The following is a 23,915-nucleotide window of genomic DNA, read 5'->3' on the forward strand; positions in this document are numbered from 1 at the left end:
AGTGTCTTCACAGAGAAACAAAAGGCGAGCCGAGGCACGGCGCGTCAGGATTGCCCAACGCGAACTTCAGAGTCATTGCCGATGACAAGAGATGCGCGGGGAAGCCGTGCCCGGGAGAGCTTCCCAATTCCAGGCGGGGTCTGAGCGGCGCGAACAGACACTGGCTGTCATTCTAGCTGAATAAACAGTCAACAGGGCTCCACGTCTCCCTCTCCCTTCAAGATTAATTACTCATCTACAATGACAGCTACTGTCTAGTGCCTAAAAGTTGTCAGGAGCTACATTGCCCATTCACGTTTCTGCAAGGACAAATGGTTTCGTTTCTCTCGAGCGTGTTTCTGAATTTTTCTGGTTACATCCTTGGAAGTGCTTAGCAAAAGCTGACAATTTTTGCCTATTTTTTGTTGCTATTTTCTCTTCATTGTTTGTAATGGCTATCCATGCAGCTACGTTTCATGAAACATTCCAATTATTTTTTTTTAAATTTATTTTTATAACAATTATGTAAAATAAAAGCTCAGTGATTTTGCTACAATCTTTGGAGCATTAGCTAAGAAAAATATTGATCTTACTAAACTCCTGAAAACCGGCACTGGAATATGAAGTTGGGCACTTATTTTTCTAGTTTTTCTTTTGTCTTGTAAAATGGGTTTAATCTCTATGCATTATATTTCGTTGGTTTAGAATGGGCAGTTTAATGGTTAGGTGAATTGCAATATATGGATATGTAACAGAAAAAAAGAATCTGTTGGGGTTATTCATGTGCTTTTGGATTTGATTTACTTCCTACTTCCTTATTTAATAACTAGGTTCCTTAAGACTCCTTAAGCTTGAATGACCCATGTTTTGTTGCCGGGTCTATTCCAATGACCCCTGCCAAGACCCCTGCCCCAGTTCGTCTATCAGACAAAAATGAATCTATTCCAGGAGCTATCACTTCCCATTATCTCTAATTGAGCCTGACAGTTGGAGACAGGCCTCATTATTTTTAATTGGGCCCTATAGTTCTAGAGTTAAATTAAACACAATTTAATGCAGATAGCTCATATACATTGGTATGACAGAGTCAAATTGTATTTTAAGTTTAATGAAACAACAGGTTTTGTTTCCAGGCTTTGCTTTTACATAGTTTTACTGCTTTGAGCTCTGCATTATTTAAAACTTGCCTATTGCATGATGACACGTACATTAATTAGAATCTGACCTGATCATGCACCTGTTGAACCTTTTAGCTACATACACTTTTATACTGAAAATCAGAATGTAGGCAGAAGGTGGTGATGAACAACTCTTTATTCTCTGATAAGCTCAGACTGTCTCTGATAGATTCATAGGCAATGGTTAAGATACTTTTAAACACATTTGCAGTCATTAGTCATGCAAATATAAGAAACTCCTGGAAGTTCTCCCAAAACTCCTGAGTGGAAGTTTTATTCAGAATTTTAAAATACAGATACCTCTGTATACCTCAAGAGGGTTGTTTTTACTGCCTCCTAACAACACATCTGGCCTTTTTCTGTCATGAAGCAAACATTTTTGTCACTCAAGTGGTGCTTTTCTGTAGAGACACCCCTGAATAAAGAAGGAATTGAACTGTCCTGTTGCCCAGGTGCATGTTGCTCTGAATATTATAAATGCTCATATACTGAAGTTTCACTGGGAAGGGACATGGTGATGAAGGAGCCCATCTTACCGTCCTTGCTCTAGTTGTCTTCAGCCATACAAGTGTTTGTAAAATCATTCTCTGTGCTCTTTTTTTGCAGCATGTGGTGAGTCAGCAGTGGGCTGCAAGTCAATTTTTATTGAATCTTCAGCTTTGCCAGAGTTATTGAAGCAGGTAATCAATCATCGATACTCCTCTTTGGATTTAAGATCATGGAACCAGGTTTCCTCATTAGAGAAGGCTTTGATTAAACATTGGATGTTCAGATGCAAGTTTCCCTTTACACAGGTAAGGTTAACAGATACTTTTTTTAAATGACAGTTCCTTTAATATATTTGCATTTGCTGTAGCTCCCTCTTCAGCTTTGCCTGAAGGTCAAATAAATAAACTGCACCAATTCTCTAATGGGATGTGACACACATAATCAAACTGGACATTTTTTCACAAATGCGTTTAGGAATCCAAGACAAGTGCACTGTCTGGACTGGCAGGAACTCTAGCCTGCTTAAGAGCTCAAAGAACTTGCATTTAGTAATTATATATTGTGTCTTTAATTAACAGATACTTAGTCATGGAAATGACGTCATCAAGCCCGTAGGCCAGGATTGTCCTGGAGAAAAAGAACGAGGATTACCCGATGTTGATGCAGTCCCTGTGCCTTTCTAACTGCTTTCCCTGGCCTGTGTTGACATCCTTTCCAGACCAAAAGTCAGTTATGCCTTAAGTCCTCCTGGCTGCCTCTATGATTTCTTCTGAAGAGTGTTTCACCTGCAGCATAGAGTAACAGCGGGACGAGTACTTTGTTTTCTGTTACACTGGACTGAACCTCTGGCTTTTTCTCTCTGCATTGCTTGTTTTGAACGAAGGTGCCAGCACAGTTGAAAGTTCTGCTCCACCTTCGTTCTTCCTATGGGGAGTGACTGTCACTTTCAACTAGTAGATGTCATTTGACATTTCAGTTTTCATTCAATTTATTAATTTTCAAGGATGCGTTCTATATTTTTAGAGCAACAGTAGGGAATACTTTTGTTGCTGAAAGTCTAATAGGAACCTTAGGTAATGTTGGTGTGACACACTGTCACACACATCTCCCATCTGCAGCTCCTCCGCTCCAGTGCCGCACTCTGCATTCCCAAACCCCAGTGTATGGTGTGTCTGAATGTCCATATTCCCAGCCTGTTGAGTTCCTCCTCTCCCAGGACAGGGCTTCTCTAACTCCCTGTGTCCTTCTCCAGAGGTGTAGCCGCAGTGCACCGAGCTCCTGAAACCACCCATCTTCCTGCCCCATGGATTCAGTGGGGTCAGTGCTGGGAAGCTGGAGGGGGAGCAGCTCAGAGGGGTGGGAAATCGTGGTTTTTGGCAGGGGCTGCAGGTCAGCAGGGAGAGAAACCAGCGCTAGAGAGAAGGGAAGAGCCAGACCAGAAGCTCACAGGATGCAATTCACTGGCAGCATTCAGGCTGTAGGACTGAACTTCCATTCCTCTCTCCTAGGGAGAAAATGACCATGTGGAGGAATGGTATCATTTCTCCCCCAAATATTTTTAATTGAAGTAAAAGTACTTACTAAAAATAGTATTTCTTTTTTTTTAGTCCAACCAGTCACTTGAAGGTATATCTGATAGTATCTCTGCAATTAATTTTTCATGGCCACATTCAGTGTGCACACGCTACTTTAGACGTAGCTAAATGCATGAGCTTCTCAGCTCCTCTACTCATTAGGTATTTTTGTTAGCTTTAGCTTGGCCAGCAGAAAAACCCTCTTTTCCTGGCACTGCAGGAGGTCCCTGCTGTGACAGGCTAAAATACCAAAAGATACAAGGGGTCTGTCATATGCTGTTGTCCTTTTGATTGAACTTGGAGAGAAAAGGCTTTTGTATAGCTTGTGGCCAGTTAGCCAGCACACTCCTAATATTATAGGCACAGATTTAGTGAGCTGCATGAGAAGTGAGATTGAAATAGATTTATTACAGCTTTCCATGCCCCTAGAAACCATGTATCTATGTTTGAGATTTTTAATAGCTTTCTTGTGCGTTAGCATTTGGGCACAGCAGAGCGATTCTTGTCTGAATATTCACAGCTACTGTGCAAGGGCGAGGGAGGATTGCTAGTCGTACTTTACAGATGTGGAACTGAGGCTTTGAGGGTGTATTTTTGTAACAGAGTACAATGCTCTGGAAAGATTGAATCAGGTGGATTTAAGTGGCTTGGATCCTGGAAAGCAGGCTAGTTTCTATGGGTTTTTATACACCTGCTTGCTTTGTACAGTGTTATCCTGTGTGCAGTAAGCATTTTCTGGGTAAATTCACACCAGAGGCTTGTGGGCAAGCAAAGAGCTGCATCCAAGTGCCACAAATTCTGACCTACTGTATCAGTCCTTTCTGTTCAGACATATGCTCCCTGATGGGTAAGCTATAGATTCCTTTATTAAATTGTAATAAATGGATTTATCATTCCCAGTTGTTATCAAAACATATTTAAAAATCAAATCTTGCTGGTCTGTCTAAGCCACCTGGTTTTGTTTCTGTCATCACCAAACTATGTCTCTGCGGGTGCTGAGGGGGAATTGTGCCCAGTGGGTCAGAGCAGAGCTGCGGGCTCCCGAGCCGACGTGCGGCAAAAAGCTTCCAGGGACTCTCTGGGAGTGCAATGACCCCTTGCAGCTACGGAGCTGAAACGCTTCACGTGTCACCCTCTCTATTGTTGGCAGAAGAACAAAGTTAACAAAAATATTACTTCCATATTTGTTATACTAATTAACTTCTGTGCGTTCCAGTACTTCAGTCAAGTCACGACGTTACTTGCTCTGTGAACTTTTGTCTGAATGTTGTCCAGTTTAGGGTGGAACTTTAAATCCTTGCTGTAAGAAATTCTTCACAATTTCAGGTGCAAACAAACAGATCGGTTCATTTTCAAAGAAGTGAGAAGAGCAATGGTTTATTGTGTGCCATGGCACAATGAAAAAGGTAGAGACAACATTTTGTCAGGCATGATTTTTTCTGTTGTGTTTTGGTTTGTTTTTTTCCAGGAATACCAAATCCATGAGAAGGGACCCAGGCCATGGGAAGGTGGATTTTCCTGTTCCAAATACCATTCTGAGCGCTGCCAGTAAAAATTCAAATGTAAACCAAGCCCCATTTTACAGGTAGGAAAACTGAGGCATTCCATGAGTTGTTCAGTAGGATGGATCACATTTGCATGATTCCTCGTTTGCCTTGTGAAGATGAGCTTTTTCATGGGGTGCATTCACAATTCCATGGCTTGCGCAGCACCACCTTGTTGCCACATAAGGTTGATGGATTATCATGGCCACTCTGCATTGATATTAAAGAACTGGGAGAAAAAAGGCTCCTGTTTGTAGCAGTCTCTTTTCAGCAGGGTTTTAAAGCTTGAGGCGTGCTGGCTGTCAGAGGGACTGCCCCGCCTCTGTCAGTGTTTTTGTGTGTATAGGTGGCACATCTCCTGTTCAGCAGTGCTGAGATTGCTGTCTGGGCCTTAGACGGAAGGTTGAAAATAATGTATTCTAATCTTAAAGTGACAGAGGAAGAGCCTTTGCATCTTGAAATATTTGGTCTTGTGTGACTGTGCTGTTACTGAGTGCAGCGTGGTTGGGAAAGCCTCACAGAGAGCAGGTTGTACCAGGATCAAATTATCTCCCGTTCCCTCTGTGGGTTTTTTTCTTTTGTCTGCTTTGTTTGTTTCCTCTCAACTGGCTTGAGAAAGAATGTAGATTATAAACAAAAGATGTCGAGGGTTTAATTTAGCTAGTAAAAAAATTATTCTTTTCAAATGGTAAAACTGAGGCTGAAAGAGTCTGATCTGCGGGTTTGAAAGGAGAGGACCTTTTTCGGTGCTGTTCAGCCGCCACCGGCCCCAGCAGTGACAGGGAGACGGGTCCTAAGCTGATGAATGTCCTGTGCTACCTTCTGACACAGCTCTGCTGTCATATCTTGTCTGCCAGCCTGCTTGCTTCTTTAAATAATAGATACAGCAAAGCCCCATATAATTCACTGGCTAGCTTGCAGTTGCAGGGAGAACAGAGTAAAAAGGAAAACAAAAGTATTTTGGAATTTTTAACAGAGCAGTAGAGCAGTCCTACTTATTCTGTGGGATGTTTGGAATTAATGAGTTCAGGAGTGAATAATTGATAACCATTTTGACACAAGCAAGAATTCAATTAAATATGAACAAGAGGAGGCTGGGCATGAGGTAAAGAATTTCTCTTTTGACTGCAAACAATCCTTTCGGATCTGGTCACTGAAGACAACTGACAATGAAATGGGTGTGTGAAAGAGGAGGAAACCAGATATTATGTTACTTAAAAGTCATTCATCATGTCACAGGAAGGCAGGAATCTGAACTCCTGAAATAAATAATCGCTAAAGGTGATCTCTCTACACAAAGGTACTGCAGCATGAAGTCACTTCCAACCGCTGAAATATCCCTTCTGTAATGAGGCCAGGTACCCAGCTGCTGTGCTTGCAGAATGTCCGGGGAAGAACAGGACGCATTAAAATGATTTCCTGGGTGAGACAACTCTGTGAGCTGTCTGTAGAAATGAACTTAATGCTCCGTTGTGCAGATGGGAGTGCAATGCAGCATTCTCATCTGTGTTTTCACCAGCGTGGGCGCTGGAGTAAAGCAGGATTCTGGGCTGAATTCTCAAGCCTGAGTTGCAAAGACTGTTTGAGGAGCCCCATTCATATCTGCCCATTGTAGCACCTTGACTCCAAGTACAAAATTATTTGTCATTTTGCATTTGGCAACACAGAATATTGTTTCCTTCTGTCTTTTAATTCTGTGCTTGTTTTTTCCTGCTCTACGCGAAACGATTCCTCAGCATTCCCTACTGAGAATGGATGGCATGAAAAGATCTGTTTGATATTTTATGTGGTGGCAACTTCAAAGTTATAAGTTTTGGTGGTGGTCAGGTTAACAGCACCGTAGGGCATCAAACAGTCCAGGCCAGTTTCCTGACAATATGCTGCCTTGTCTGCATAAAAAGACGGTGACTTTGGGATAAGGATGGGCAAAAAAGCTTCTGGTTGCAAGGGATCAATACAGTGCTTACGTCTGAGAGCTTGAGTGGGCACAGGCATGCTTTGGTTTTCCATCTCTTGCAGCACTCAGTGATACACTTGGCTCCACCCTGATGGCTGTTCCTACAGAAACTAGTGGATTTTCCTCAGCGTTTCAGTCAATAATACAGGCTCATATGCTTTGCGTCTATGTGTTACACTGTGTCAGATCATATTATTTTTTTGTTTTCCTCTCCCTCTCCTGTAAGGCGCCTAAAGATCTAAACTGAGTGGCTCTGCAGGGTTTCTCAGCGTTTCCTGTGATGCAAGTGTACACAGCAGCTACAGAAATTAGTCTGTGGGACTGTTGGCCTGAACCTCTGCTGCTGCTGCTCATTTTTCTGCTGTTAGTACTCACAGCTCTTCATTCTGCGTAGCCGTTCACTCTGCTGCTTTGCTGTTGTTCGTAGACACCTACGTAAATATACACACACACTTTAGATGCACCACACGATATGTAACGGGGAATTAATTGCTAGATAAACCTGGAAGAATTTAATAAAGGTTCTCTCTGTCTTTATTTAAGCAGCTGTAGAAACTGCTTGAAGCTCGAGGTCTGATTTTTCATCAGCTAATGTGTGTGGGACCAAGCATGAGGACGGTGCAGCAAGGATGCCAGCAGAGGTAGGACTGCCTCTCCTTAGATCTGGTTACAACACGTCAGGACCCTGCAGAAGAAAAAGGCTGAATACAATATGTGAATGTGAGAGTTGGGTGCTCATTCGTTACTACACGGTTTTGAGGCTGTTTTCTCTAGGGTAAGTCTGTCTCCACTCCGTGCTCTAACGCAGCGAGTGGCGCGTTGCACAGTGGGGTGAAGAGATCGCGGAGGTTGCGACAGTGCAGGGAGGTTGGTAAAATTTAGTGTGTGAGTTGGAATCACATTAAAGATTAATGCGTAGTCTTAGCATCTGTTCCTTCTTTGTAGGATATCTGCACTTTTAATTTTTAAGCACGTCTTAGCCTCAGCCTGGGAAGAGAGATACTATAACCAAGAGAATATACATTATTAACCTTAAAGCTTCCAGCTCGATTCAGCTCCTGCAGCCTTGAGCATTCCAGCTTCTGAAGGAGCAGCTGAGCACCCACCACCGGGTCTGCGACACTGGCGCAGTCCTGCGTTGGGCTGACTGCAGGGGCAGTTTTAAAACAGCAGATGGATGCGCTGACTTATTTTGGTCGTTTGTAATTAACATATAATGCTAATAGCGACTCATCAAAGATCACTGGTGCCTGCAATGTAATCTCAAGGAAGATACAGTTTCTAGTTCTTATCTTGGAAAAGCAGCCACTAAGTGTATGCAAGTGCCATAGGACAAAGTCCCTGACTCACCCAGTGAATTATTAATGGTACTCTATTCGGGTGAGAACGTAGCCTCCTCGCTAGCTGCACAGTGTTACGAAGGACCTTAAACAAGTTCAAAGCACCTTTTGAATGGTTTAGCTGGAATAATTGTTAACAGCTGACTTTAAGAGCATTCGAGATGGATACTCAGGTAACTTTAATTATTAGTGGCTGTAGTGATAGATGTATTGCAGCTAGCTAGAGATGTAGTTCCATATGACATTTCTCTTAACTGCATTAGTAAATATTTGGGTAGTGCATTTCCATAGGCTAGATGATGGTATAATGATTTTGAAAAAATATTTTTGTAAAGCACACAACTGATATAATTCAGTCACAAATATCTAGACTCATTTCAAAAACTTCATGGTGCAAAAGCATGTGTTGTCTTTATCTTGGACAAAACGCTTTCAGCAGCGAGAACCACTTTTATCCTGATAGCTGTTTTTCCATAAATGTTCACTTGCTGTCTCTGCTGGCTAATTTAATTTACTGGACTTCGACAAAGAGATTCCTTGGAAGCTGTGACTGGGGTGACATCTCACTTGCATGCTAACAAAGTCTTGACAGAGGAGATGACAGATGGAACTCCAGGATCAAACCAGCTACATTTTTCCAATGAGATACTAAAATTCAAAGGTTTATAACAGCTCTTGCAGTTAAGATGCAGGTTTCTCAGTGTCTGCTGATGACTTTCTCTTGCCATAGGCCGTAGCAAAACTTCCAGGGACAGTTCCGTAAGACCTCTGTAGCGGTGCTGCGCCACTAACACAGACTGTTTTCTTAAAAGTCCAGTTTAGTCCTTCTAAATGCTTTGGCAGTTCAGAAGCTGGCCTGTTTGGACAGCGGTCACAGGCTTGGGGTGGCACTCTGCCTCCAGCAATCTCCGTCAAGACTCATCACGAACCCTGGTGATGATTTTTGTAGGATGGACATCCAGGTAACCTTGACATTCTCGTTCCAGAACTGACTCGTAGGCAAATGAATGACATGGTGGAATTCTGTGATCTACCTGGCAAACAAATGACTTGGCTAATCCTCTCTTTATTTATTGAGCATTGGTGTGTTGAGACCTGCTCAATGGAAGGGTGGTTCCTAGAACCTCCTTGTCTCCTCTCCCCTGCAGAAAACCGTTGTCTGTGTCTGGCAGGGACAACAGAGTTCATGCGATGTGTTTCGTGAAGGTCAGTGGTGCTGCAGGGATGGTGTCCTGGGAGGAGAACAGCTGAAAAGCTTCGCAGAGAGCCGCTCAATCGAGCGACTGAGCTGGAGAGAGGCAGCTCGGCACACGAGCAGAGGGAGGCCCTTGGGGCTGTGGGGGCTCGAGGTGCTGGAGCGAAGGTGCTCAGCTGCAAGCAGCAGCCGCCGCACGGAGCAGAGGGGACGGCAGCTCTGCCGCTGCCACTGCCAGGACCAGATGACAGAGCTCGATGCCGAAGCCAAGGAGAAGTAAGCAAATTATTCCCAAATAAAAGGTGACAGAAGGAGGATGTAACTGAGCATTTGAGCTGCATATTCTGAGTCAGAGAAATACAGTGACCAAAGGCAAGACACAGGATTTAATTTTTAATTAGTTGTAATTAATTCCTTCCATGTCTTGTGTCTGGTGAGAAGACAGAGTGAAAGGAAGTAATAGTGGTTTTGCTTTGATGTGTCATAATACCAGAGAGGGAGATAAAGGGATGTATTTTACTGAGTTGAAGTCCTGACTGCTGAATAGGAGAGGATGTGGGTGTCTGGCTGTGCAATAATCCTGTTTATTGGAGTTTTGCTTATTGCAACACAGAAGATTTTTTTACTTTGCATGTAGTTTTCAGTGTTGCTACTCGATAGTGTCTGGTCTGGCTGAATCAGAGACAGTGGTGTCCTCTGTTCAGTGATCCAAACCTAAGTATAAATATAAGAATAGTGCATGGGATGTAGTAGGCACCTTGCTGTTGAGGCTTTAAACTGATACAGGAATGAGGGAATTTCTTTTTAATAATAGCTGTAGAAGGCATGAAAATAATTCCTCCTCAGAAAAAAAAAGAGTATTTTATTTTATCCATTTAAACACAAAAATCTTATATTTCCCTTTTAATGTCTCTTTTTTTGACAGATCCAGACTTATTAACAGCTTTTAGTAGCTGGGGACTTCTGCAACTTTGCTGTGAAAGCTTTCAAGCTTTCCTTCCCACTGTTATACTACATGACTGATATTTGATGTAAATTGCAGTTATCAGACAAAAAAACCCAAAACAAAACAAATGCTTGAAGGAAAACTCCTTTTCTCCTGTCAGGTAGTGCTGTGCATCATCTTTGGCCCTACTGATGTTAAACCTGCTCTTTCTTTATTCATCATCCCAGGAAAAACCAGCCAGGACCCGCATTTGCCATTTCACAAAACCCAAAGCAGTATTACCCTGCTCCTTCTTCTCAATTTGTCCTTTTGAAGGTCAGCTTTAAAGACCATAAAATCAGCATGATAATCCTAATAGGATCCGTGAGTAATTCCTCGGGCAATAGCTTTTGTGTCTCCTCACCCCGCGTTTCACCAACGCTGGGGCCCTGGTGTTGTGACAGTGCCCGGGTGTCCCCAGCCCTCTTGGCACGTCACCCGCCCCTCAGGCCCAGAACAGTTTATTAACTGGCTGTAATCCGCTGGGGACAGGAGCAACATCTTCCATTTGCTAAACACTGAATTCTGGGGTTGCGAAAGAGCTGCAAGGCGCAGAGGAATTTCTCCTATTTAAAATAAAAGTTTCTTTCCTCCCCGCCTGGTACTGGCAAACGTGGGGCTGCCTGGGGAGCAGTGGGGGGGACATGGCCACCTGCCGCGGAAATGAAGGTTTTGCAAACATAATGAAAGGCAAAACAAAGCAAACATTATCTATATCATGAGCTGCTGAGAGGCAAACAGCAACTTACATATGGTTCGGGTTTGGCACGGCCTTTCTTCTCACCCTCAGACAGGGCTCCCTATCTAGTTATTTACTGTATTAGTGACACGATACAGAATTGCAGCAAATGGGCCGAGTGCATTCATTACTGTGATAATTGTCAGTGTTTCCTCCGAGGAGCCCTGAATGCGAACAGGCTGATGGCTGCAGGCAGAACACAAGAGCGGTTCGGGCTTCCTTCTCCCCACGTACGCAGCTTTTCTTCCATCTCTTCTGTCTGCTCCCCACCTGGCAGAAAGGAAATACTCAGGGTGATTGCCAGGGTAATTTTCATTCACTGCAGATAGTCCTCTGTGAGCAGAGCAGTTCTTACAGGAAAGACTTATGGGTTCATAAAGGCAACATGTTCTTTTCCTCCAACTCCCCTGTTTTATTTTTTATATGCAAAGCATTTACATCTAAATCACTGTAGTTACTTCTACTTCCTCAAATAACATTCAGCTCTAAGTATAAAGAACAAGGTAAATAATGTACAAAGCTACTTATGCCCTTGTATGAAACTCTTTAAAAGAAAGTTGTTAATTTCAGACAGACTTGATTTTCAAGATGAGGAATATACACTTTAATAGTAGCACTTTCTGACTCAAACATGCACTTAAATCCAAGAATTTCATATCATTTCCTAATAGGCAATATAGGAAAACCCAAAAGCATCTGCTGATAAATTGGTGTTACATTTGTTGGCTTACAATTATGTTGTCAGTTAACTTTTGACAGTAGTTGCATGTACTCTGTGGTGAGGCTTTATTTTTAAAAAATTCAAGCATTATATACAAAAATTTGCTTGTAGCAAAATATACATTTCTGTGTGTTCTTTTTTCTTTTATACTTGTTAAGCACAAATAACTTCATATAGAAAACATAATGCTTTATTCTTAAATACTGTTAGGACCGAATGTTCCCTTCTTCTTTCCCATGAGAGGCAAGAGGTTTTACAGCAGCTGCACCACCATGGTCATTTTGTTAAGGTTTAAGGCCAAAAAGTGATTAACGCTTTGTTGCTCCTTTAAAACATGCCTCTTCACTTATCTATTTCACCTGTTTAAACAGATTTTCCCTGTTTCAGATGATCAGATGAGTTTCCCTGTGTCAGCCTTTTAACCGTAAGAGTGAACAGCTGAGTCACCTCTGCCTCCAGCCTTCTCTGCTCTGCCAATAAATCATATACTCCGAGTGGGTAGTTTTGTGTTTCAGAAGGTGGAGGGAACGCTATTTTTTGCTCTTTCCTGCTTGGCTTGCTTTAGGCTACATTTTTGTAGCAATATGGAAGAAGTGGGTGTAAGCTTGGAGCTCCTTGTAAGGATTTTATGTTTATGTGTGCTTTAAAATGAGAATTTTTGGTTAAACGAGGAAGGATGTTTTGGAGAGAACAGTGAGACCAAGGGAGGAGGAGCTGACTTCACCTGCTTGGAGAGGAAAAGGATGTTTTTTCTGATCAGTGTAGAAGGGGGTTGCAACATGCACCCCAGAATGCCTAGTAACTTATATAGGACTGCTTGAGGAGCCTTGGACATCATTAAAAAACCCAGACAAGAAAACTTTGGTGACCCTGATAGGTGGGTCCTGGTGAACCCAGAATGCTGAAGATCCCACCACCACCTTTGGTATTGCTGTGGAGTAAAAATGAAGCAATTATGAGACCTGTTGACAATGTCTTCATGCTCGACTTCTGAATTTAAATGCTTTTTAGTGGAGTGCTTTGTGTGCAAGGGGCTGCAGGACAACTAAAACAACAAGGAAGGTCTGATAAAGATGTTTTCTGGATCAATTTGAAGGAGGTTTGCTATTTATTCACAAGAATATTCCCCACTCCACTGTGGCTGCCTCTCCAGGCTCTGTTGAAATATTACCCTTGCCAGTAAATTTGCTCCTAGGTGACGGGTCTGTGCTCGCAGCCTCTTCAGATGCATCCGCCGAGTTCTTCCCACCTGCCTGCAAAACTGCAGCCTTGGCAGCCGATGCTGCTTCAAGCCTGACGGAGCAGGCCCAGAGCAAGTGCTTGCTCTAAATTAGAGTGTTTGGCTGACCTTTGCTGTAATTCATGTGAATTAGACCTGGCGTTGCAGCCTCTGCAAGTGACTGGTTTGTAGTTGTTATCAAAGCAGCCCCTGATTTTTTGGGGGGTCTGATACAGGAGTAAAGACTGACTTTTGCTATGGGAGCTTGAGTTGTAATCTTGTTTTGACAGCAGTTTGTTGTCTCGGGTGTCATTCGTCTTGTCTGCTTTCAGTTTGGACACTGACTTGTCACCTCCCTCGAGGGAAGTGGTTGCACAGACCAGCTTCTTTGCTTTTTCGTGCCCAAAGGATTTTGCCATCGGGATTTGTGTTGGAACGTTTCTATGGGAGATGCGATACCAATACTTATTTTATCTGTGGCCTTCTTGCTGTGTCCAGAACTTCGTGTTTAGGTGCAATTTTCCTCTAATTCTCTTCTAACTGTTCTGAACTCACTATTGTTTAATGCTATCCCCCCTGTAATGTATGGATGGTCAGGTACTCAAACAGTGTCTTTTTCTTAGGAGCTGAATAAATCTACTCTCTCTTCTTTCCAGAAGCTTTAACTCTGAGCATTAGCTTTCCAGTTGGAAATCCTGCCCTCTGTTAGCTAGGGAATGCATGTTATGGAGCTCATCCGCAATTTATGCTTTCTAATAAGATCTCCTGCTCTGCAATTAATAAAGATTCAGGATTCATTAAGGAACTGCCTCTGGTCCAGGAGCGGTAAATCTGAGCATGTCAGTGCTGAAAAAACCTCTGGCTTTTATATCTAAAAGCAATGACTGAGAGCGAGAGCAGTTAGTGTCTGTGTTCTGGCCTGATGGGATTTGTAGCTTGATTTTAGAGCCTTAAACAGCGATTGCTGTTGTTTTCCTCACTAATCAAGGCAGCATATCTGGACTGCAGCGGCTAATCGGGGTTTCAGGTGGCATCTTTGAGTGCAAAACAAACGGATAAAACAAAAGGATCTTTCCTAGCAGTTGTGGTTTTGTGATTTATAAGGTTATAAGGAAGTGTTTTATGCTTTAGGTCAGGTGCCTGAACACACAGGTGCCTGCCGACAGCGCCGTAACCTGGGGGCACTGGTGCAAACTGGAATCCTGGACGTGAACTGGGAGTTTTGTGCTGGGAAGGGCTGTTTTTACTAACCTGGCCCAGAACGACTGGCACGAAACCAAAATGTGAGCTGCTCGTATTAACCTGACAGGCGATTGTTTTATTAAAGCTGACGTGCTGAATGGGACTCTTTTTAATGATATTCTTTACCTGTCTCGTTGTGTTAAAGTGGGGAGCGGGGGGAGAGGAGCGAGCAGGGCGAGCGCTGGCAGGTGGAACCGAACATCAGCACCGGTTCCATGCCCTGACCCGCCCGGCGCAGCCCGTGTAGACCCTGCGTAACAAGAAAGAGTTGCTAAGAACAAATCTCTATTGTTCCCCGTCATCTTTAAATGAGTGTCAAAGTAGGCAGGGGGGCTTTGACCGTTAACCGCACAATTTAGCCTGCCCGTTGTGTCCGGCAGCCCCCACCGCCTTGGAGTTTCTCGGATGAGAAAAGGCGGCCTCAGCCCCTTATAAATGGGCCAACTCTTCTCCTTTGTGTGCAGACTGCCCAGTGTGAAATCTGCAGTGACGTTAAATGTTTTCTAATGAATAATTACTGAAAGGAAATGGAGGAATATATGTGTAATGGATTGTAGCGCATTAAAATGTTTTATTTTGGGCACAAAAATGTTGTCCTTCACCAGTGCCGCGATTGTTTCAGGAAGCCTTTTGTGGGGGTTTGATTCTCAATGGATTATCTGTGAGCGCTCGCATTTCAAATAGAAATCAAAAGGGTCCTTTGGCAAACTAATGTTTTTCAAAATGGCAGCCATGAAGCCCATTTAGTATTTAAAGTTTGGGTTTTAAAGAAATGTTTGAACTCTGGAGATTTTCTCACTTTTTTTCTTTCTTTTGATTTATGAAAGTGAAGTGGTTCACCTCGACCTCTCCTCTATTGAGCAAGACAGACAGTCACCCTTTAACAAGTCTATAGCAGACTATGCCCTGGAGACAGACAAGAGGCCTTAAGAAGTGTTGGCGTTTCCCTAGGCTCTTGATTAACCTTAAAACCCTCTAATTCTGTATTCTTTTGAAAAGAAATTAGGTTACAATGTGTAAATTTTTCCACGTTATAATTGTATTTATGAATTCCGTTGCCTTTGAAAAGTGCATACAGTAGTGCAAGATGGCCCAAGTTCCTCGTCACAGACCCAAGACATCACTTTTCCACAGTGCTGCTGCTACATTTCCAAGCACAATCAATATATAGCATTTTAATTTCATTCTAGCATGGAGGAACTTGCCAGAGGTACAGGGTCCAGTCTCCCTGAAATGGCCAAAAATCCTCTCATCTTTTTGTTGGCTTTGCTGCAATCAGATGACCATAACTGGGTCACTCGGTGGAGATCTGCTCTGCTTTAATCTCTTATGTGTGGCTCTAGGTTATCTGAAAATTACCCTGAACAGATTAATTCTTATGAGCCAAGCCAAAGTTTCCACAGTAGGAGGAAAGTATTTCCCTGTCACCCTGGGCTCGCTGTTATTCCTGGGGGGTGATGTATCGCTCCAAGTCCTATTGCCAAGCGTACAGGTCTGTGATGGTCTGAATTCTATTTGGGGAGGATGGGACAGGGTCCTGGCTCCTGCTGGAGCAGACACCATGCTGGTGGCTCCTGCTGGAGCAGACACCATGCTGGCAGCTCCCCATGGCCCCATCCGCGCTGTCACCTCGACCTTGAGGTCACTGCTGGAGTTGCTGGGACCTGGCCGTGCTCCCCTGCTGACCTTGCCAAGCAGCCTCCTGCAGAACATCTTTCTTTACCGCTTTTTGTGGTCAAGGTCTGTCAGAACATCTTTCTTTACCGCTTTTTGTGGTCAAGGTCTGTCGCTGCCCTTTTTGGCAACTTTCTTGGAGAGCCTTGGGTGGAGGATGGTGGAGCTGAGCCCAGGGGGTTTCCTGGCTTCAATATTTGCAGCACTTCCATCCAGTTTTCAGGACTCTTAATGAGCAAATTCCTGTTGCGCACGAGGGGTGCGGGGCTGGGTCAAGGAGCGCTGCCTCTTGCAGTAAATGACTATTTCCAAAACAGAGCTCTGACATTTCTAAAAGAATCGATATTAGCAGTGTTGCTCCAAGCTCATCTGTCCTGAGCAAGCGCACAATTCCCATGTCTTCCCATGTTTTAAATCTCGTGTCTATTTTAAATCGGATAGTTCCAGAGATGTGCTGCGCTGCGTTCCTGCGGCACAAGTTTCATTTGCTTACATCTCAGGGGTGTAACAGCAGAAGAACGGCCAAAAAGGTCATAAATGTTTTATCATAGCAGATTTCCTAGTTTGGCAGCTGGAGACTGAGCTGAACAAATAGACTGACCTGTGCTTTAGGATTGCTGTGTCCATGTTAGATAAAGCTTTGAGTTTTGGAGGGGGTGGGAAGGAGAAGGTTTTTGAAGAGATCATCACTCAAGTGTGCTCTTGTTGGTAAGAATTATCTTTCCATTATCAAAAACTGATGCTGTTGGGAAACGGATGGTTCTAAGTAAACTGTTAAACAAGTGTTTCTTTCCTCTTCTCTATGGAATGATAAATTATTGAGTTACTTTAATTTTTGAATGTGCTTGTTCATAATCAGTATTTATCAGCTAAGTTGGAAATGCCTTTGCCCGAATTGGCTTCCTGGATCATACTGTTTGCCTGTTTTCCTCGATGACTCTGAGCTGCAAGGTAGGATATCTCAACTTCTTAATGCTGCTATAAGACCAGGCAAAGACGTTTTGTGGTGCAGGAATGGCTCTTCACTTCTGTACACCCTGTACACCCTGATCTCGCTATGGGTCCCTTTGGGAGGACACCTTTGTTATTCAGTGAAGCTGTCTTGGGCATGAAGTGCCTTAAATATGGAGCTATTGACAGGATTGAATGCATCATCTGGAGGGTGGCTGAACAGAACCGAGGCTCTTGCTGCTGCTCATGGGTCACGGACTACCAGAATGGAGAGGTTTTATTCTGTTGGCGATTGTTTATGTGGAGCAGCAATCATGGGAAAATATGTTGTTGTCTTTGGCATCATCTGGGGGTTGGCAGCAGCCCGAGTTCAACCTGAAAAGTCATTTTCCTGGGGAGAAACTGGCTGTTGCATGTGGAAAAAGGGATAATCCTGGGAAACTTCAAATTGTAAATTAAAATGGGTTTTGCAGTGACCTCTAGTGGGGAGCCAAACCAGGAGCTGCGGGAAGGGGCTGAGGAGCCCGTTCATGGGTGATGTATTTTGTGCCTGGATTTGCTAAAATTCCCCATCCAAAAGGCTGGAGGCCATCGCTTCATCCTCAGGCTTCAGCCTTTTGGTGAGATCTTAAAATCTCACCAAGCAGCGCTGTCAGCATAAACCTCATCGCAGCTGGAGTGCTGACAGCGTGTTAGATAATTCATTACAGGAGGATGTGAGCATCCCTGCCCAAGGAGGGAGGCAGCAAACCGGACACATGATACTTGGTGTCACTGGGCCTTCACTTCAGCCCCATTAACTCTTGCTGGGGAAGCGTGGGTTGGAGAAGGAGGTGACGGGACATGGCACGCGGCGGCCGGGGATGCAGGTAAAGCAGGAGCCGTGTGCGAAATACAAACATTTCTGAACTGGTAGGGTGGTGGTAAGGAAATCCAGCACCTCTGGCAGGTTGGGATGGTTTGGGGGGTGCGGAGGATCCATGAGAAGGTTTTTCTGCTGTCACGGTGGGAATTGGTGGCCCCAGTAAACCCAGAGTCCGGGGCTTGCGTGGTGTTTTACTGCGGATAAGGGTGTCTGACCCGTTGGGTAAGAGGCTACTTGACAGATATGTTGGGTGGGGTTGTGCCCACCTGGGGCTCTCACCTCTCTGTATTTGTACACCTAGCATGGCTTGCTTTGGGTTTTTCTGGTGTTTCCAAAATAGCAGTGGCATTATAACTGATCTTCCTCTTCCCCTGTACATTAATTTCTTCTGTTCTATGGCGTCAAACCAAAGAAACAGCAACAATTAACTTTGGAGCCTGTTGAAAAATGAAGTTCTGAGCCTCTGGCAAAGATAAGTAATAATTTTGCAAAGTGTTTTGTTTTTAAAGTTATTTTCTAACTGTTCCTTGCCAGGTCTTGTTTGTTACAGACTGATACAAACATTGCCTGTTGCTCCTGACCTTGTGTTAGCCCTTTTTCACGTCTCATGAATTTGTGTTGTGAGCCGACATAGCTCCTTGTAGTTTCAGTGTTGACAGACAAATCCCTGTGGGAAAGGAAAAAGCCCTCATTGTAGCAAGGGAGAGATTTTCTGGTAGAGCTTGTGTCTCAGTAGGCAAGAAAGAAATCTCCTGACTCTTAAATGATGGGGAAAGGAAAATAATCCTTTAAAAAGAGCAGTGTCTTGCTGGGATAATGTACACTGGGAGTGCTGGGAGGGCATCTCGTGCTGGTGCTGATACCAGGTAAGCACAAAACTTGTACTAAACTTCCAGAAACCGGGTGGGGAACAGGGTGATAAATGGTATTGTGATAAAAACCAATTGCTGCACCTCAGCAGTAGCAAAATACTGAGAAAATCTGAGCACAAAGTAGCCCAGAAAAGAGTTTGGGATTTTTGTCTAGCAGAGAGCAGTGTCACTTACCAATTAACATACGAGTGAGAAAATTAGGTTAAGGAAACCTGATCAGGTAGGAGGCCACTGTGGTTTCAGGCTTATCCTTTCATGCCTCAAGGCCTGGAGAGAAAGGAAAGGTCTCTTGCCCAGCTTGTCCTCAGTGCTTTCTCAGAAAGACAAATCCACCTGAAGCTGTTTATCATAAAATGACAAACTCGAACCTTCTCAGGTCACCTTGGGGTGACCAAACTGGGGTGGAAAAAACGAATATCAACTGTTTGAGGGAAAAAATAAGGGGAAATGGTTTAGACTGCATTATAGTTTGAGTTCTACACTGCCTTAGGTCAATATCAAAGCTTTCAGTTTAAATTCTTTGTTTGGCCTGGCCCAGGGTATCTGTAGAAGAGGGTGGGTTTCAGAGTGTTATTATTTTGATTAATACTGTGTGTACATTTTGAAAGTGAAGCTATTCATGTGTTCTCTTTGGTTGTAGTAACTCTGAAAAAAAAAAACTTCTTTACCCTGGGAGAAAAATCAGGTGATTTGTTACTCAGACTGTCAGAAATAGCTTGAAATAACTGACAGTGAAAGAAAACAGTAGTCGAGAAAGACTCTGGTACTGAGGTTGCAGAGTCTGAGCGGCTGCCCTGTGAGCCAGGTCAGTATCCTGATGGTTGTTCCTGCAGCCAGGCCAAAGTCTCCACTTTAAAAATGGATTTGCAATTCAGTTCAAAGACATCTGTTACCTGGTAAGGCACAGTCAAGTTTGAGAACAGCTCTGGCTTCATAGGCTTGGTTGGTTTTAATTCTCTGTCACTGGAGCAGGCCTTCAGAGTCAGGGTTTGCCACAGCTTGGTAGAAACGCTTTACATTGTGCCAACTTACAACTTGCAAAGCTTCTACTTAAGAAAAAAAAAGAAAAAAAAAGAGAGAAAAAGTGGTGTAGCATTGCATAAACAGACCGTCACTGTCCTTTTAATGCTTGCTCAAAACCTTACACGCAATATTCTTGAGCAGTGGAGCAGCACAATGTAAAAAACCCGATGTCGTGCGGGGCGGTGTGGGAATAGCGAAGGTGCTGAGCTGAGTGCACGTCCCTGGGGCTGAGGAGCTGCCGCGTGTGTTCAGCTGGTGGCTGCTCAGCCAGGTTCTCTCCCTTCGTTTGCAGAGTCCTGGGGCCTTAACAAGGTAAGCTGCTCAAAACGCATTGATTTTGTTTCTGTCATAAGGGTTTTATCCATTAGGGTAGGAATTTTTATCTGAACTGTGTAAAAAGAAACCCTGAAAACACCACTATGGCACGCTTATTACTGTAGAATAAAGAATATCCTGTTTGTCTCTTTGGTAGCATTAAATTATCAGCTTGATTTAATGAAATAAAAAGCATACAGTTTATTCTTATAGTCTGGGAAACAAGAGCTTGATCCTGTGTGGTATTTTCAGTATAAGGTCAACTTCCATTATAAAAAATGGGAAGTGGAGTGTGCAAAATAATTACGTTTTGTCAGTGACATCCTCTTTGCATCTTTCAACCTCTGGAGAAGAGGTGGCGTGTGTGCACTGGGCAAAGTTTAACTGTTTCTCTAGGTCGATGTTTGATTACTCAGCTCGGCGGCCTCCCTGGCTGGGTCTGTCACTGCCGAGTGGGGACATCTGCTGCCCAGCCCCGACAGCCGCCTTGGGTCCGCTCCGGAATGCACTGGGAATGGTGAAGCAGCCTTGTGCAGAGTAGTACTGTAGGATTAATATTTTTTTCCCTAAAGGTCGAGTCAAATGCAGCCTTTTCTCCATTTTTTGTAGTTTGATCTGTATAAAGTATTTGCAGGTGGGGTTAGTTTCTAGCAATTTGCCTGGTGTCTTCTACTGTTAACTCCTAACTTTCTGCTTGCAACTGCTTTGTCTAGACAGAGTTAATGGAGTGTCCCAGATCACAACGACATCTTTGGAGTTAGGTTTGTCTCAAACTACTATTATGTTAGTGAGGGCTGCCTGCAAGCCTTGATCTTCCTTTCTGATCACAGGAATGAGTCTTGGGTATCTCGACTGAAATAAAAAAATAAAAAGTTGGACTGCAAACTTGCATGGTATGAAATTGCCATCGTTGGGGAAGGTGGTAGTAACAACTAGGATAATAAATAATCTTCTGGCACTACCCGTGCAAGGCTGATTTGGCCCTAGGGTGTGGGGAAGGACCTAGGTCACCCTGAGGGTCCCTATCTGCTCTCTCCTAAATCTGTTTGATTAAACCTTTATGTTGTAGAAAGAAGAAGTGGAAGAGAACACTGATGCAAACATGGAAGGGGCTCTGATAGCCCGGGACAGGGTCGGGGTGCAGGACTTTGTGCTTCTGGACTCCCACACCAGTGAGGCTGCTTTCCTGAACAACCTTCGCAAGCGATACCAAGAGAATCTCATCTATGTGAGTGCTTGTTGTGTGGATTCATGTAGCCTGTGGCAGATGAAATGTCTCCGAATGTGCTGCATATACATATATGTGTGTGTATCATTGTAGTGATGGAGCAGGTTTCCCATTCTTTCTCCCTGCAGACATATATTGGTACTCTTCTTGTGTCTGTCAACCCTTACAAAGAGCTGGACATCTACACAGTGACACAGATGCAGCTTTATCGAGGGGTCAACTTTTTTGAACTGCCACCACATCTGTAAGTAGAACCCTTTCAGTTCATGTCAATAAACTGTTTTTTTTCTGTAATGCTCTGTAGCAACAAGGATGTGTATCCGCAGTCACTAGGTCTGGTGAATGCTGATGTTCTTATCTTCCAGTAGGAAAGGATGTATTTGTCTTCCAGTTGACTGTGAGAAGAAAAAGGAAACAAAATAATTCCCGAAGTCACATTGGGAAACTGTAGGGGAAGAGTTATCTTGAAGATAACTGTCCAGACTAGTGCTCAGTGTGTTTTCCTAATTTCTATGATTCTGTGATCACATACAATATTTATAAAGTTAGACAAGGAGTAAGTAATTCTGAAAAACCTTTGATGTTCTGCCTCATGTTGCTACTTCTAATGGATGCTTCTCCTCTGAACGCTTCTTGTGATCCTCATTCAGATATGCCATAGCTGACAACGCCTACCGGGTGATGTGCAGCGAGTACAACAACCATTTCATCCTCATCTCTGGGGAGAGCGGCGCTGGGAAGACTGAAGCATCCAAGAAGATCTTGCAGTATTACGCAGTGACCTGTCCAACTACAGAGCAGCTGCAGATCGTCCGCGATCGTTTGTTACTTTCCAATCCTGTTCTGGAGGTAAAAACTTCATAATGGTACAAAATGCAGAAGAGTTGGCGTTGATGGCCTCCCTGCACGAAACTTTTCTCCAAGTCTACACATCTGCACCCAGGAATGGCCTGTTTTACATGATTTTGCGCCTGCATATGCAACATAAATAATAACATACATTTGGCCTCTTGGCACCACAACCTCTGAAAGAATGCTTGCGATTCAATATTTACTTAATGTTTAGAAATTTAAACTTGGGTTTTATGGTGGAGGATAGCTGAAACCTGGCAGTACAAGGTAACTGTGCACCAGACAACAGTTCCATGTGGCTTCAGTTATAGGTCATATAAGAAAGAGTGATAGTTTGTTTAGCTGAATTCCACATTAAACTAGGGAAATACATTAGTTTGTTTTTCTTTAGTCCCACTAAATTCGGTAAGAGGACTCAGCTGATGCAGCAAGTCTTAGTTACTGGAACTTTGCCCCGTCGTGGGTGTCAGGTTCTCGGTAAGATGACAAGTGACTTAATCCACCTCTTTACCCACAGGCTTTTGGAAATGCAAAAACTCTGCGGAATGACAACTCGAGTAGATTTGGGAAATACATGGATATTCAATTTGATTTTAAGGTGAGAACAAACTTAATGGACCGCTATTAAAACAAGCCGTATCAGTGAACCTCTTGGACACTTACCAGGCAGCACAGGATTTATTAAGACTTACACTGCTGATTTCTGACCCTATTTTTACAGGCATTGCATTTTGCGAGTAAAGTGACTGGTTATGCATCCTGAAAGCTTCCTGTATTACTGGCGATACTGCCAGCGCTCAGTAGAAAGCTAATATAGATTGTTGTAAAGCACAAGTTACACTAGAAGGACAACAAACTCTTCAGCTGCAGCTTGTACTCTTGTTGGATGTGAACTTTTAAACACAAGATGGCAGATGAGTAACAGCAGAAATGTGCTTCTGGCACTGCTCCTTGTTCCTAGATGCGGAGGAACAGCCATCACAGTGATGTTATTTTTATCTGTTGGTGTTGATCTGGTTGCTTTGTTCTGCCAGGGAGCTCCAGTGGGAGGGCACATCCTCAGCTACCTAATTGAGAAATCCAGAGTTGTCCACCAAAACCACGGAGAAAGGAATTTCCATATTTTCTACCAGTTATTAGAGGGTGGAGACAAGGATCTTCTTTGCTGGCTTGGGCTGGAGCGCAACCCCCAGAAGTACGCATATCTCATCCAGGTCGGTGAGAGCTTGTCCCTCTCTCTGTATCTTATATCTCAAACTGTAAGGACTGCAAATGCAGCTTTCCTTGCACACTAAGTAAGGGTACTCAGGTAGAAGGTATTATTACCATAAAAATGGAAGATGGCTGCAAGCTCAGGCTCTTCACAAAACTTGGCCATTTTATGGCAGTCGCTATCCAAGCTCAAAGCTTTAAGTTGCCTGAATCTTTAAGTATAAGCTTACAGATCTAATCAAACAAGCCACTTTCAGGATTAGCAGAAGTGAAATAAACTTGCTAGTTGCAGACTGCACCTGTGCAGGCTGAGGAAACTGGGAATGAAAAGCAGTATGCCCAGTAGTATGCTATGTTTGTTGCTGATAAGAAAAGTGCTTTGCCAACGAATTGTACTAATTCATGTTTCTTTTACTATGTAGGGTCGGTGTGCCAAAGTGTTTTCTATTAATGACAAGAATGACTGGAAAATAGTCCGCAAAGCTTTTTCTATCATTGACTTTACTGAAAAAGATCTGGAGGTATGCATGTTGAAAGGAACTGAGCATACCAAAGGGAATGTACTTAAGGAGTGTGCTGCTCTCTTTCCTTAGAAGTGCTGGAAGCAGTCTTGCTTGGGAGAGGTGTTAAGGATGGAATAGGACATAATTTCAGGGGGATTGAGGGAGCGAGTGGGTGAAGAGCTCTGTCACTGGGTACAGTGTGATGGCAGCTGGTGGCAGTGTATCTCTGAAGCAGGTTGTCTGACTTGCCTCCTTCAG

The 23,915-nt window shown here is 43.6% G+C and overlaps 1 protein-coding gene across 7 annotated transcripts in view; it reads left to right on the forward strand.

The window, feature by feature from the left end:
- The first annotated feature begins 1,814 nt into the window (after nt 1-1,814).
- The window catches only part of MYO1H (myosin IH), a 36,660-nt gene continuing 14,559 nt past the window's right edge, over nt 1,815-23,915 (forward strand). For 2 of the 7 annotated variants that reach the window (XR_010466777.1, XM_065033567.1), the window contains exons 1-9: nt 1,815-1,951; nt 4,689-4,805; nt 7,268-7,362; nt 20,932-21,090; nt 21,219-21,334; nt 21,741-21,939; nt 22,460-22,540; nt 22,977-23,156; nt 23,577-23,675. Coding sequence is in view for 6 of the 7 variants with exons in the window: in XM_065033567.1 (XP_064889639.1) it covers nt 7,351-7,362; nt 20,932-21,090; nt 21,219-21,334; nt 21,741-21,939; nt 22,460-22,540; nt 22,977-23,156; nt 23,577-23,675 (846 nt within the window). In the remaining variant the exon portion in view is untranslated. Of the gene's footprint in view, nt 1,952-4,688; nt 4,806-5,938; nt 6,065-7,264; nt 7,363-9,218; nt 9,533-16,199; nt 16,545-20,931; nt 21,091-21,218; nt 21,335-21,740; nt 21,940-22,459; nt 22,541-22,976; nt 23,157-23,576; nt 23,676-23,915 lie in introns of those variants that run through there. The other 5 variants (XM_065033571.1, XM_065033569.1, XM_065033570.1 and 2 more) reach the window with 5 other exon arrangements.

Source organism: Columba livia, chromosome 17 (genome assembly GCF_036013475.1).
Source record: "Columba livia isolate bColLiv1 breed racing homer chromosome 17, bColLiv1.pat.W.v2, whole genome shotgun sequence".
NCBI lineage: Eukaryota > Metazoa > Chordata > Aves > Columbiformes > Columbidae > Columba > Columba livia.